General features: G+C 46.9%; 2 protein-coding genes across 2 annotated transcripts; both read left to right on the top strand.

The window, feature by feature from the left end:
* The first annotated feature begins 159 nt into the window (after nucleotides 1–159).
* Nucleotides 160–6443, top strand: METTL17 (methyltransferase like 17). The gene is made up of 14 exons (XM_059913743.1): nucleotides 160–251; nucleotides 403–556; nucleotides 645–779; nucleotides 1665–1743; nucleotides 1980–2061; nucleotides 2361–2434; nucleotides 2897–2991; nucleotides 3360–3430; nucleotides 3621–3728; nucleotides 4000–4068; nucleotides 4769–4819; nucleotides 5076–5168; nucleotides 5392–5576; nucleotides 5652–6443. Exons 1-14 carry the CDS (start codon nucleotides 171–173, stop codon nucleotides 5755–5757), a joined length of 1383 nt encoding a protein of 460 aa, XP_059769726.1. The 5' UTR covers nucleotides 160–170; the 3' UTR covers nucleotides 5758–6443.
* Nucleotides 6444–7514: 1071 nt separating this feature from the next.
* Nucleotides 7515–9781, top strand: SLC39A2 (solute carrier family 39 member 2). Its single transcript, XM_059915628.1, has 4 exons — nucleotides 7515–7788; nucleotides 7977–8107; nucleotides 8354–8401; nucleotides 8850–9781. Exons 1-4 carry the CDS (start codon nucleotides 7674–7676, stop codon nucleotides 9480–9482), a joined length of 927 nt encoding a protein of 308 aa, XP_059771611.1. The 5' UTR covers nucleotides 7515–7673; the 3' UTR covers nucleotides 9483–9781.
* Nucleotides 9782–14622: the final 4841 nt, after the last annotated feature.

Consider the following 14622-nt stretch of genomic DNA (forward strand, 5'->3'; position numbering starts at 1 on the left):
TACGGTCTTCAAGGAGACTTACATATCGATTGCTTATTGGCTACTAGCAAGCACTCCTTCTCCTCATTGGCTGATTCTGCCCCGCGCCGACGTTCCGCGGAGGATGTTCGCCGCGGCGAGTGAGAGGGTCACTGCACCTAAATTTCCGGTTCCGGTTCACCTCTGGCTCCATGGCGACCGCTAGAGGACCAGGGTATCTGCTGACATTAGGCAGATGGCGCCGCGGCCTTGGAATAGCTCCCCAGTCCCGAGTGAGTGCTTACTTTCCCTGCTGTCGAAGAGGCTGTGGATCTCAGAAACAGCTCCGCTCCGAGGAGGAGCGCTCTCGGCCGCCCCTTCCTTAGCCACCGTCCGCAGCCATGCTTTCTGCCCCCCAATCAGCTTTTCTTTCCCGGTCTGCAGGCTCTCGCTGCCCTCGTGCCCGGCGTATCCCAGGTGGATAACAAGTCTGATTTCCTGGGGAAGAGGCCCCATCGCCGGCACCCCGGCATCCTGCAGCTGTCGCGCGTGCGGCTGCCGCAAGTATTGGTTGACGCCGCGCAGTTACTGCTGCTGGGTGAGTAACGGTGAGAAATGGAGGCTCGAGAAGAAGCGGAAACTGGGCCTGCGTGCAAGTGATGCCACTTTTCATTTTTGGTCCTTAGAGAGCTCGATGCCCAATATGGAGAAGAAGGTGCAAGCACTGACCAATTATCTCTGGAGCCGGCATTTACCTGTAGAGCCAGAGGAGTTGCAAAGACGGGCTGTCCATCTTGAGAAAAAATTCCTGGAAAACGCAGGTAGGGCTTAAGAATAAAGAGTAGGCCAAATTGAAAAAACAGAGGGAAATGAAGAGCAAGAAATAATTTCGCAGTCTCTTAAATAGATACTGCAATTTCTTATTTGACTTTCTCACGAGAGCAGTTATTACAATGATGCCTTACTAAGAGAAGACAGATTATTTCAGAGATTGCGCTTGGGGCTTGAGTAAAGGTCAGTGAGTGCTTCAGTATCCTGTCAAAACTTAGATCTTTGGTTTTGTCCTCCAAGTCCACTGGATTAAGACCATCTAAGCTTTTGTTCAAGTAAAATAAAGTTCGTCTCCAGTACTAAAACCCACTACAGGGAAAGGAGAATAATTTATCGGGTTATTTTTATGGTTATGAGTTGTCTCTTATTAAGAAACCTGCCTTTTATTCATCTTGTATTCCCCGAACTTCTTATAGCATCTGGTTCATAGTAGGTGCTCGGTAGATAAGATAGTATTGAACAAAACACAATCATGAGACTTTAGTTTTTCAAGCCCCTTTCCTCTCTATAGGAGCATTGGAGACGTCACAATATTAAGTTTTGGGGAAGTGAAGAAATCCACAAAATACTGTGTTTATCCTAGCCTTTAAATTTTTGTTACACCTCCTTTTAATATAGAACACACCTGTGGGATAGAGTTGGTTGAGTTGAATGAACTGCTGTTAGAGGAAATATACTATCTGTTACACTTTGGTGGTGGTGGTGGTCATTGTTATTCTTACCTGAAACTTTTCTCTAGGTTTGACTTCTCTCTTAAGCTTTGAGGCTTTTCCCAGGTGGGAATTGGGGATGAATGGGCAGGCAGTCTATTCAGATATTGGATCTGAGCCCTGTTCTTCCTAGGTCCTCACTTCCAGTCCTTGTTCTCACCCCAGACTCATGTCAGATGGAAAAACTTTGTGGAGAAGTGCTGCATGCTCTGCGTAGAACTACCTATCATTGGCAAGAGTTGAGGTAAGGGAGACTAGAAGGGCTGCAGAAGAAGGAGACTTGGGGAAGTACAGTTACACAATTTTGTGTTTGAAAAAGCGACCTGGCTTGTAAGCCTCCCTAGGACTCTTCTGTGTTGAGAAGTGAAAGTGTTGAGCTGGAAGAGCCCTTTCCAAAGATTTCATTTCCTAAAAGTCTAGAGGGTAGCTACGGGATAGAGGTTATTTCCCAGTGGTATGACTCTCTGGTTTTTCTGGCAGCTACAGTGAGGGACTGAGCCTGGTGTATATGGCAGCAAGACTGGATGGTGGCTTTGCAGCAGTCTCCAGGGCATTCCATGAGGTGAAATTCGCTCAGTTTCCTACCGTCAGTTCCCTTATTCATAAAGTAGTCTTCTGGGGTAGGATACTTGGGACGTTGCATGTGCATATTTTTTTTTTTTAGGAGGTTCTCTATTCTCTGAAAGGAATTTTTGACCCAAGAAAGGTTTAGAAGCACTGTTTTAAGAGCTTTCTATTCTATAAAGCATTTACATTGAATCTTAAAAGGCATTCATATCTCATTTTCTCTGTTGTGGTCCCCTAATTCATGTTGACCAAGCGTCTACTTTCCCCACTGTGGGGTGTTGTATATTTCTTTAGATCCAAGCTCGACTTCCAGAGTTCCAGCCACAAACCTTGATGGACTTTGGCACAGGTACTGGCTCTGTCACCTGGTGAGTATCTTTCTCTTTCTCTGTCAATTCTAGCTCTAGAGAGCCATGCTTACACCACGTCAATATCAAGAGACTGCAGAACCAGAGGGAGAATAGGAAAGTTGGGGACTGGAATGTTTCTTCCCTCAGGTTAGACAAGGCATGAGAAGGTATATGGATTAGGGCCAGAACATAAAGAAATGTCAAGTGAAAAAAAGATCCATGATTAGAAGGATAAAAAAGGAAAGGAATTTAGTCTAGGGTAGAGGTGTTACATATTATCAGGATTGTTTTGTGCACAAATAGTTTTTGAGTCTGCCTTTTTTTAAGGAGTTGTAAATGAAATAAGAAAATAACACTATTAGTTTTTCCAACTATTTTAACATAGCACTCTGTTCCTCCAAGGGTGGGTCGGGAACAGAGGGGTCTCTTGTAGGGATGACTCTGTCATGAGAACTGGCGATTTACTTTTTGCCATTTTAGGGCTGCTCATAGTACTTGGGGCCAGAGCCTACGTGAATATATGTGCGTGGACAGCTCAGCAGCCATGTTGGAATTGGCAGAAAAGCTACTGAAAGGTGAGGACAAAGTATAAGGAAGGGCTTTTCCAAAGTTGAAGGAGTTAAAAAAGCAAAGGAGTACAAGAGAGGGTCTTTTATTGGGGAGTAGAGGAGAGGGCTAAAAGTTAAAAATGAGTCTCATCTTCCAATACAATAGTCCAGCAGAAGATGCTGGAGACCTTTGTTGGACTGTGAATGGGTAGGGTAAGAATAACAGGACAGGTGACCCAGTATTCTCTCTGCCCTTTTTTATAGTTGCTTACTCTGTTGCATCTCACCCTCAGCTAGCGTTTTTCTTTGTTCTCGGGGCCATGTTTCTTATCGGAATGTCACTTCAGTTTACACCTGTACACTCATAGTTGCCACATCTCTACTTTCCTGTACAGGTGGTTCAGGATCTGGGATGCCTTATGTGCCAGGTGTCTTTTTCAGACAGTTTCTACCTGTATCACCCAAGGCAAGTGGCGATGTTTAAAGTATGCTAAATGTGGAGTGTGCACATGGAAAACTGTGGCCTTGGCTTTGCAACCTTGCATTAAGTGTTAGAAAATAAAAGAAAGCAGAAGAAATTTAGTGGGATAGACCTTTGTTGTACTCTTAGAAGAGGGAGATGTCAGGTCTGTCATGTTCCTTGTCCTGTGCACCAGGTACAATTCGATGTGGTGGTATCAGCCTTTTCTCTCAGTGAACTGCCCAGCAAGGCCAACCGGACTGATGTAGTCCAAACCTTGTGGCGCAAGACAGGTCATTTTCTGGTGAGTAGAAACCCCTTTTTCCCTTCAAGTTTTAAAGCAGCTTCATGGGTTTCATGCCTTTCCTTCTCCCCGTTGGAGCTTGTCTTCATTCTTGACCATTTTTCTCTTACATAGATCCCTTTGTCCTTCTTTTAGGGTCTCCATCCACATCTTATATATAATGCCCATTTCTTTTAGGATCCCTATTCCATCTGGGAATGTTCTTACAGAGCTACTGACATTTATGTTTTCGTGTAATTTGGGGCTTCTTATTTTCCCCTTTTGTAATCAGGTATTGGTGGAGAATGGAACAAAAGCTGGACACTCCCTTCTCATGGACGCCAGGGACCTGGTCCTTAACGTAAGGTTCTTTCTCCTTTTTTCACCTTACCCTCCATACCCCACCTATTCTCACCAGTTACTGGCACGCCTGTGAAAACTGAAGGGACTCTGTCATACAATGGTGAGGATGACTCTCAAGATAGTAGGCATATGAAGTCATTATGATATGGGGTAGTGGTTGGCAAACTTGGGCCTGTGGGTCAGATCCGGCCTGCCACCTGTTTTTATAAGAGCCGTGCTTGTTTGTGTGTCTGTGGCTGTATGTCTGTTGTCTGTGGCTGTTTTCACAGTACAAACAGCAGTTGAATAGTTAGGAAAGAAACAGATTTTGCCTACTCTCTGGGCCTTTTATAAAAAACATGTTTGCCGACCCCTGATCCAGGGCATTTCTGAGCCAAGAACCTTATCTCTTTGGGACAGTATGAGCCAGTGTATAATCATAAATTTAATTGTCTTAGAGTGGGATCTTTTTGAGAGTGGAGGTTGCTGACAAGGGAGAGCACCATACTATGTGCCAAGTTTCTGCCTTTCTCCTGCTGCAAAGAGAAAGTTCTTTGTTTGGAGGATTAAAGAAGCAGCCAGCTTAATTCAAAGAACATAGTTAATAATTACCAGAATTGAATGTTAGAGGAGTCCTCAATTTACTGAGTGCAGAGATTGAGTTATGAGAATAGACCCCTCAGGCCCAACCTAATTTTTTTGATTTCCTTTGATTTCAGGGAAAAGAGAAGTCACCTTTGGACCCTCGGCCTGGTTTTGTCTTTGCCCCGGTGAGTATTACTTCTCCCTTTCCCAGCGCGCAAAGATCTGAACTCAGCTGTGGCCAGGAAAAGTAAGAGAGTAAAGCTAAGCCACCTCCACTACTTTGTGTCCCTATCCAGTTTCTTTCTTAGTGATTCCTCTGGCTTTCCTACCCTCTGCTCCTGTGCTCCCCTATCCCTAGCCCTTCTTGACTCTCACTCTTAGGTTTTCAGTTTTATGATCTGTTCTTTTGTCTTACCTCATGTCTTTTGTTTGTGTTCACAGTGTCCCCATGAACTTCCGTGTCCCCAGTTGACAGCCTCTAAGCCCCTGGCCTGTAGCTTTTCCCAGGCCTACCATGCCATCCCCTTCAGCTGGGTATGTACTCTGGGAATGCTGTGGTAGGGAGAAAATAGCCTGGGAGAGTACAATGAAAAAGACTCAGAGGCGGGAGGATTTGGAAAATTCAGAGAATAGCTTGGAGATTTTAGGCCCTGAATGTGCATGACTTATAGAATATGAAAAGGGCTGCAGGAATGGGGTTCAAATTTTTTTTTCCCTTGTCTTTTACCTCTAAGCCATCTCTATATCCTTAACTTAGAACAAGAAGCCAAAGGAGGAAAAGTTCTCGATGGTAATCCTTGCCCGAGGGTCTCTGGAGGAGGCTAATCGCTGGCCCCGAATCACTCAGCCTGTTCTTAAACGGCCGCGCCATGTGCATTGTCACCTGTGCTGTCCAGATGGGCATATGCAGCATGCTGTGATCACAGCCCGCAGACATGGCAGGTATAGAGGGTGTGACCAAAATTAGTGGAAGGTAGCAAGAACCTGCAGCCCACATTGACCCTCTGTTTTATATAGGGATTTGTATCGCTGTGCCCGTGTCAGCTCCTGGGGAGATCGTTTACCTGTGATCACGCCATCTGAGCTTCCTCCATCACCTGTTCAAGATCCCCCTGAGAGTTGACAAGGATGTGTAACGAGTGTTTTCTTCTATCATGACTGCCAAGGCTGAAGCTACCTGGTATCCAGGATGGGAGTGCTGGTACTTTTACAGCAAAAAACTAGTTAAAATAGCCTCCATTATAGTAGGCCTTATTCTTTTAGCTCACTCGGCCATCCTCTCACAGATGCTTTTCTTTCTTGTTTAATTGCACTTTGCAGATGATTGCCTTCTAGCTAGAATTGTACTATGCACCTGGTGTTTACTCCTCCAAGGAAACACTCCCTAACACTCCCTTCCCTTGTGAGCATTGTTCATTCCAGAAAGAAGGTCACCGTGCAGTAATCTCAAGGACCACCAGAACCAGTCTGGAGAGCAGCTAACACGAGCTTTGAAATTTTCCAGAAGTGAAGAATGCAAGCTTGCATCTACCCTGATCCTTATCTATGGCCCTATTTTCCACTTCCAAACTATAAGACCCCTTGCTGTTCTCTCTTAAGGGAGGGCACAGTCTTTAGGGCATTAGCCTGCTGTGGCCTCCTTTGCCTGGCAAAGCAATAAAAGCTACTCTTTTATACTTCACCGAAAACTCTATCTCTGCGTCTCTGTTCAGCACCGGTGAACAGAGGCTGAGTTTCAGCAACAGTACCCCTATATAGCTGTGTTCGCTTAGGTTTTAATAATAATTAAAAGTTTTCAAAGAACGGAAATGGATCTTGTGATTCTTAAAAGGTGTAGAAGTCTGTTGTCATGGCCTGTCCTATAATGAAGAGAATCCTCAGATTTTCAATGCTTCCCACACAAATCTCCAGCTCACCCTGTCCTGGAAGAACCCTGCTGCTTCCACCAGATTCCAGGACTTCCCAGGGAGTCCTGAGATAATCTGGAGTAGTGGGGAAAGCCACCCCCAACTCCCTGAGAACTGGCTCAACAGGTCTCAGGGTTGTTAGGCAGGCCACCTGAATAGGGGAATCAGCAGCTGCTTGGCTTCTATTTTTTTCTTCCTCCTTCCCTTTCAACTTTCTCAGCCCCCTCAGAGTTCACTTCATACATTTCTCTCAAGAGTTGATTCCCCTCAGGCCTGAATCTATCTCCACCCTCATATATCCAGGCAGGAGCCTTCAGTTTTCCCTTAGGCCTTGCTGTTTCAGAGCTAGAGCAACTTTCTTTGTCTTAAAACTCTCAGTCCCTCTCCTATAATTTATATCAGGAAACAAGCATAGTCAAAAGTTATAGCAGTATTGGTGTTGTAGTACTAGAAATCTTCCTTCTAGACATTTCCATGCCTGGAGCTGTTTTTCTGGGGTTACAAGATAGGGGAGTCCCCCTCCTCTGCTAGTTCCCACAGAGTGGTGGCAGCTCCACTTCCCAGGCCCTCCTCCTTACCCCAAGTGGCCCCAAATCCCCTCTGAAAGGGTGCAGTTCAGGTATCAGCATAGCAACCTATAAGACTTGAGGTGGGGTAGAGAGGGTATAGAAGGCTTAGATCAAATGTCCTGAGTGAGGCAGGACCAGATTGTCCCCAACACAAAACAGCTGGGGAGAGCTACCATAGACTCCCGTTTTGGATTAGAACAGCCCCAGGCTAGAACTAAGACTGCACAGCCCTTGGGTTAGTTGGAGCATTGAAGAGGAGGAGAAGACACAGCACCAGGCTGTGCCTGGCAGGGAGTCTGGAGTTTCTGATTTCTAAATTCAGGAAGGCGTCAGCCAGGGGAGGGGCCTCCATGTAGGGGAAGGGCGGGAAGCTGGGGCTGGGCAAGTTTTCTATGCAAGGCTGCGCAAGAAGAGGCCACACAGACCAGAAAGAAGACCCAATAGCCTTCTGAAACTCAGAAGAGTGGACGCTCCAGCTTTGACCACCTGAGACACCACTCCTGCTGCCAAGATTGTAACTCCATTTGTTATTCTGAGGCCTCTACTTACCCTGTACCACAAGGATGGAGCCACTACTAGGAGTAAAAATTGGCTGCCTGTTTTCCCTGCTGGTTCTCACTCTGGTCTGTGGCCTTTTCCCCATCTGCTTCAAATGGTTCCAGACTGCTACAGCCACAGGTACAGCCCGACCACGTCTTTGTCCCCATAACCTAAGTCTGACTCAGCCTTGTCACCCTATCCTGATACCTTGCTCTGATTCTCTCATCATCCCCAAGCTTGGGACATGGGGTGCTGCCTGTGGCTCTTCAGTCATCGCTGTCTGTCTCCTCTTTGCCAGCTGGATTGTAACTCCTGCTTTTTATTAGGTCGTCATCGCCGGGTCCTCAGCCTCCTGAGTTGCACTTCTGCTGGCATTTTCCTGGGAGCGGGTTTCATGCACATGACTGCTGAAGCCTTGGAGGGAATTGAATCAGAGATCCAGAAGTTGGTGATACAGGTGAGCAGCAGAGTTGCTGAGCTGCAGGGCTGTGAGGCCAGAATGATGAACAGAACCAGGAGGAGAAAGGGGGGAAAGTAATGAAGCCAAGGACACAGGAGGAACAGCAGGGAAGATGACAGCTCTTGCGCGGAATGATGGAAGCAGGTCAGACTGGCCTTTAAGGAAAGTGATGGAGCCGAAGGCACAGGACGGGAAGCTGAGCTGCTCTTTCCCTCGTCTAATTTGTGCTTTTTTTCTCCCTAGAACAGCACAAACAGTGAGGGGAATTCTGATGATGCTGATTCAGCTTATGTAAGTATCTCCCACCAGCCCCTACCTGGAGAGTAAGGAGAGCCAGAGATGCCTTTCATGCCCAGACCTTTTGGAGAGGATTTATGTGTGGAATTCCAGGAATTCCTTCTGCTCCTCAGCTCTGGCATTGCGGAGGAAAAGAGGAGCCCCCCAATCCTTTTGGGCTTATGAAACCCCAGAAAGAACTCTTGTTTAGCCTTCCATTCTTTCTCTGGACCCTTTGACATGCTTCATATCATTTTCCCATTTTTTAAACCTGTTGATACTGTTTCCCTTAGTTCCTCTGGTATTCTTGTTGTCGAACGTCCGTGTCTACTCTTGGCTTCATTTCCCTTATTTTCATTCTATTACCACACTTCCCATTCTCTTCAGTCTCCCAATCCCATGTCCATCCAATGCAATTTCTTGCCTTCCTTTCCCATCTCACAACCCTTCTTTCTGTTCCTAGATGGAGTATCCCTATGGAGAGCTCATCATCTCCCTGGGCTTCTTCTTTGTCTTCCTTTTGGAGTCGCTGGCATTGCAGTGCTGTCCTGGGGCTGCTGGAAGATCAAAAGTGCAGGAGCAAGAATGGGGTATGGCTAATGTCCTTGAACCCCATAGCCATGGACCTCTACCCTCACCATCACGAGGTCCCCTGCGAGCCCTCGTCCTCTTGCTCTCTCTCTCCTTTCACTCCGTGTTTGAAGGTCTAGCTGTGGGACTGCAGCCAACAGTCGCAGCTACCTTGCAGCTCTGTCTTGCCATCCTGGCTCACAAGGGGCTCGTAGTGTTTGGTGTAGGACTGCGGCTGGTGCAGGTAGGCACTGGATCACGTTGGGCCATGCTCTCCATACTGTCGTTAGCTCTCATGTCCCCCGTGGGCCTAGCCCTAGGGCTGGCTGTGCCTCAGGGAGTCTCTGAAGGGCGACAAGGCTTGGCCCAGGCTGTGTTAGAAGGCATGGCAGCTGGCACCTTCCTGTATGTCACCTTCCTGGAAATTCTGCCCCGGGAGCTTGCAGGTCCTGAAGCCCCTCTGGCCAAGTGGGGCTGTGTAGCCACCGGTTTTGCTTTCATGGCCTTTATTGCCTTGTGGGCCTGAGAGATACCTGACTTTTCTGATGGATCTAAGATGACCTCCCTACCCCCAAGAGATGCCTCCCAAATGACCTTAGCCCTCTGACATTTCTTCACTGAGACAAAGTGACATTCACTAGGCATCATTCCGTAACCTGGACCCCAGCTTTTCGCTACGCGAGATGCCATTTCTTATGCAGAACTGAGAAAAGGATGTTTCAGTTGAGTGCCTATAAACTGGAGGATTGATATAAAGACCATCACTCCAGATTTGACTCTTGTCCCGTTTATCCTACTGTTGTGTAATAAAATGTCCATTTTATCCTTCCCCTTCAGCCATGCTATACTTCATTTCTCCGGGTTGCCTAGGAGGCACCTGGTACAGGAGGTGTGGTGGAGTGGAGAGCGGGAAGGGTGAGTGTGGGATGCAGTCTTATTTTCTGGAATTGGGCCCCCAGCCATTCTGTCAGTTGCAGGCCATGCCTCTCGAGACATGGGAGCATTGCTGAAATTCCAACGACCTACTACCACCTTATGCACAGGTGTTGAGAAACTGAGCCAGAGTTCCCAGAATTTAGAGAGAAGAGGTTTAAAAACAGAAACCACAGGGATCTAGATTTTTTTCCTATGCTAACCACACCCACCCCACTCCCAGTGCCTATTATCAGTCTCCCACAAAGTGTCCAACAGACTCTTGAGATAAGGCTAAATGGAGCCTATTTCCTTCTGGTTGCTATGTTTCACGCTGAGCCCTGTGTGGCTTCAGGGCCACTCTTGCTCTTCTTTGAGTCTCTGTCTCCCTCCAGCTGCCTTGTGCTGAGGGATTAAGAAGCAGTGTGTTTGGAGAGGGAGAAAGGCACCAGAGAAATGCCTGGGGTGATTACTTGGCTCTGCCACGACTTAGCGGTTTTCCTTCTGCATGCCTGACCTGCCGCTAGGGCTCCAGCCCCTCCCTGCTGGACAATTTGCCTTTCAGTTTGAGCGACTCCCACAATGTGTTGCTTCTCTTAGAAGCTGCTAAGGACATGTACATTATGTGCAACTGAGGAGGAGCAGGATGGCTGTTGCCCAGCCCCTGACCCACGAGATGGAGGAATATATCAGACTTAGTGGAGAAACTGGGAAAGAGAAGGTGTGCCCTTTGAGCTCAACAGCTTACCACTTTGCCCTTTCTCATATTTTCGGTGTGGAAGCCCAAGTGGCTTTAACATGGACCAGGTCTCCCAAGTTTCATTCTTGTCTCAGTCTGTCCTCTGTCCGTCCCATCCCCCTCCCCATAAATTAAGATACACACACCTCCTCAGCAGCCCAGCTTACACACACAGGGGTCAGCGAGAAGGCAAGCTTCAGGCAAAGCTAAATTAAAATGTCTGACATGGGAAATAATCTCCCTGAAGCACCATCCTATTCCGTTTTCCCTTCAGTATTAAATGTTCTCACGTGGAATACACTCACAGGTAGTAATAATAGAATTTCTACATTGAGCACCTGGCACTGTGCTATTGCTTTCACATACATTATCTCCCCTTCCCAACCCTGCCAGGTAGATCTTATCCCTATGTTAAGTCTAGGGAAGTGCATTTAGAAAAGTGAAATAACTTGATAGCTAGCTGGGGTTCAAACCCGTGTTTCTGTGATTCTAAGAAAAGCTCAAGATGTAGATTCTCTTCTTCCTTACCTTTCCCTCCCCATCTTCTTTGTTAGGGTCTCATAAGAAAGCAGAGAACACATTGGATAAGTGAGGCAAGTTTAATAAAGGGAGTATATAGAAAGGTGTGGGCAGGGTTTAGACAGAGCAACAAGGGATGGTGTAATTCCCTGGGGCTGAATAATAACAATGCTGTTACCTAGGCTGAACAGAGGGAGCAGTTACCAAAAACTAGAGGGCCATCCAATAAGAGGTGTGGCCTCGGTGCAGGGATGCAACCAACCTGCAGGGACTCGACCAGGAGGAAACCAGAGGAATACCCTCACTCTCCTTCTACTCTTTGACCTACTGCCAATGTCTCCTGTTGGCCATACCCAAACGAAGAACGAAAGAAGCCAAACCAAAGAAGCCAAGGACGAAAATGTCTGTTGATGCACTGCAGATAGGTCAGCCTTGTGAGGTACAGGTCCTAAAGAAGTCTGGAGAGGCAAACAGAAGACGTCCCACACACCATTGATTCTCTGCTGCTTTCAGCTCCAGTGATCTTGCCCAGACTTTGGAAGGAGAAATTGGAAAGGACATGATTATATGGAAGTTAGAGAGCTATTTCTGGTACAGAGGATTTGTATGGCTATAGAAAGGAGGCTTGAGGAGAAGCACATTAGATTCCGAGGCTCTTCACATGTTTCTGTGTCACTGATGCTCTCAGCATTTGAGGTCAATGAACAGAGGCTGGAGATTTCAAGCATGGGTGGGTCATGCATTTTCTTGCCTCCTCCCATCCCAGGAGACTTTAGATTCCCCTTTAGCCTCCTCTGCTTTCAGCCATCCTTCCAATGACCATTTCCTTTTCCTTTCCCAAGATCCTTACCAACCAGGACTGGAATCATCTTTAGTTTGAACCCTATTGTATCAAGAGCTAGAATAGAGCTAGGGAATGCTGCAGAGAGAGAACATTGGGATCAGGAAAAGGAACAATCGTGATCATTTTCAAAAGCTCTGAATCCCCAGCAAGGAGCCAGAGAGGGCTCTAATGGAGCAGAAGATGAACGTGATTTCTGAATGAGCTGGAAATGAGGAAGAATGGAATAAGAACAGGCATGAGAACCATAGGACAGGAGGGACAACTGAGTTAGCTGGGGCATGGTGACTAGAAGCCAGATTCAGGAGTGAACCTTGATTCTCTCAGCCTTGAGAGATAGGTTGTAACTGAAGAAAATTAGAATCATGAGAGTTGAAAGATAAAAATAGGAGTGAAGATATACAGGTTAGGAAAGTAGATAAGAGGAGAAGCTAGTTGGAATAGTCACAAGAGAGTTTATGTGAATCAGTTTTCAAGTCTTCTCAACTCCTGTGTCCCTTCCCCACCCCTCGTTCTCCACCCCATCTATTTTTATATATTTAAACAGAAACAAAAACAAAAGAATGAGACCTCCAATTGCCCTCCCGCTTTGAGCCAGCTTTCCATTTTTGCACCAATAAATGATTTTCTGAAGCAACCCCCTGGAGCTTTCCACCTTTCCCTTGCTTACAAGTTGAGAATCGGGCTTGGATATTGCTGTTGTAAGATAAGAATTTGTGAAGAAAGGGAGCCGGGGAACAGCATCAAAGGGAAACCAGAGTTTTGTGAATACCCCAGAGCCAGGAGGGAGGCCAGTTAGAGAACACACGTCAACAATATACACCCAGGAACAAAAACCAAAGAGCTCCAGACTAATTCTTAGGAGACAATTCATTCCACTTCGCCCTCCCCTGAAGGACAGCTTTCCAGTGTCTTGCCTCCCTCACCAGGGGAAACGGTCCCTTGCTCCTGGCTCTGGGTGACAGAGTACAAGAAACAGCTGCCAGATTTGGAGTGGGTTGGTACATGTGAGTGTGCCGACTGGCCAGATACCCTCACATTCCCCCCGCTGACCTGAGGAAGAGCCCATGGTTACTGGCAAAGGTGAAGCCAAAGGGGTGCAGACAGGGGTTATGCCCACCCCCAGTCTGTGGGGATGCTTAAGGACTAAGTCTAAAGACACCAGTTGTCAATGCTTTCCTTTTTATTTCAGTTTTATTCTGAGTTACTGTCTTTAGACTCATTGAATGTCAAAAACAGAAAGCATTCTACTTTTACTGTATATTTATCCAACTGGCCAAAAATTCTGATGTTGGTGAGGAGAGAGTGTGCAAACGACTACTTTGTTCTGGGCATGGTTTACCCTGACCACACCCCTGGCCTCTGGTCAGAATAGACTCTCACTTTCCAGTTAGTCCTAAAATCTCTCTAGAAAGGTCACGTCTCCCTCTCTGGCTTTTCCCTATTAGAGGAGTACTCTTTAAAGCTTAACATCTATCCCTCCTGCTGTAGTTTCACTGCTTTGTGTGTTCCTTTAGAGAATCACCCTTTAATATCTCTTTATGAGTTCCAGAATTTTCAAGCTGACAACCCAAGGCTCTCATGACCGTGTTCTTCTAGTTTTAATCTCCTTCCCATAGCACCCTTGCTTAGCTATCTTGGGCTTCTGTTCCTAAAGTCAGGGAAACATTCCTTGAAAATGAGAGGAAGGGAGAAACAGTCCTAAGCCTGAAGCCGAGACAAAAGGGCAGTAGTTTGCCGTTCAACATCTGTGAAGTCGCCCCACCTCTCCTCTGAGCCTCTGAGCGCCAATCTTGAGAATGGGCAGGAGCCACAGACCACTGCTGACCATGGTATCAGGCCCTCCCACCATAGCTACTGCTAGAATCACAAAGAACAGTGGGGGACTCAGGAAGGGACCTGGGAGCTGGGGAAAGTTAGGAAGAACCATGCCAACCACAGGGGGGCACTGAATCCCCATGGGCTAGCCTGGAGTGTGCAGGACCCACAAAGCAGAGAGGTCAGTCAAGGACAGCAAAGCCCTTCTCCCTTGCTCCCAGCAGACAGCATCTCTCCCTCTACCTAACTCTTGGGTTCCTTACAGATGCAGAGGCATCTGTAGGAGAGAGACACACAGAGTCACCACCCATTTCACACACCACCTCCATGACAGATACATACACACACACGCTCTCTCCTATGTACACACAACTGTAATTTACTCCCTCTTCCGAAGATTACCCTGCTAATAACAGTGTTATCTTTTTAGGCAAATGTACTGAGAAGACCTGCCTTCCCTTCCATAACAAGCAACAGCAGCTATTGCCAGTCAAGGCTGTGAGTTCTTTGCCTTTTCCTCATGTTTATCTAGGAGCTGGTTGGTCCACTGACTCCAATTATGCTGTTTCTTTTCTTTAGTGTGGCATTTAAGCACTGCTTGCTGCCTGCCCTCTGCGTGGTTAGCCAACACCCTCACCATCAATAACTAGCTCTATAACTTGTATAACTCTGCTGGTCACCTAATACTGCCCCCTTCTAGTCCTGGCCTACTGTATTTAAAATAGACTTGGTCCTGTGAGAGAGAGTGAGGAAAAGCTCAAGATTCAAGAACATATTCCATGCTCCACTTTTATGCCAGTGTGTTGGCACCAGACACCAAGCTGCATTAGTCCTCAG

The sequence above is a fragment of the Balaenoptera ricei genome, chromosome 2 (genome assembly GCF_028023285.1).
Source record: "Balaenoptera ricei isolate mBalRic1 chromosome 2, mBalRic1.hap2, whole genome shotgun sequence".
NCBI lineage: Eukaryota > Metazoa > Chordata > Mammalia > Artiodactyla > Balaenopteridae > Balaenoptera > Balaenoptera ricei.

Excerpts from the sequence above, each read along its gene's own strand:
- METTL17 (XM_059913743.1), top strand. The coding sequence starts at position 171 with ATGGCGACCGCTAGAGGACCAGGGTATCTGCTGACATTAGGCAGATGG. Across the intron at positions 5,169-5,391 it reads ATGCCATCCCCTTCAGCTGG|AACAAGAAGCCAAAGGAGGA; the intron begins GTATGTACTCTG and ends TCCTTAACTTAG. Across the intron at positions 5,577-5,651 it reads ACAGCCCGCAGACATGGCAG|GGATTTGTATCGCTGTGCCC; the intron begins GTATAGAGGGTG and ends TGTTTTATATAG.
- SLC39A2 (XM_059915628.1), top strand. The coding sequence starts at position 7,674 with ATGGAGCCACTACTAGGAGTAAAAATTGGCTGCCTGTTTTCCCTGCTG. Across the intron at positions 8,108-8,353 it reads TCCAGAAGTTGGTGATACAG|AACAGCACAAACAGTGAGGG; the intron begins GTGAGCAGCAGA and ends TTTTCTCCCTAG. Across the intron at positions 8,402-8,849 it reads ATGATGCTGATTCAGCTTAT|ATGGAGTATCCCTATGGAGA; the intron begins GTAAGTATCTCC and ends TTCTGTTCCTAG.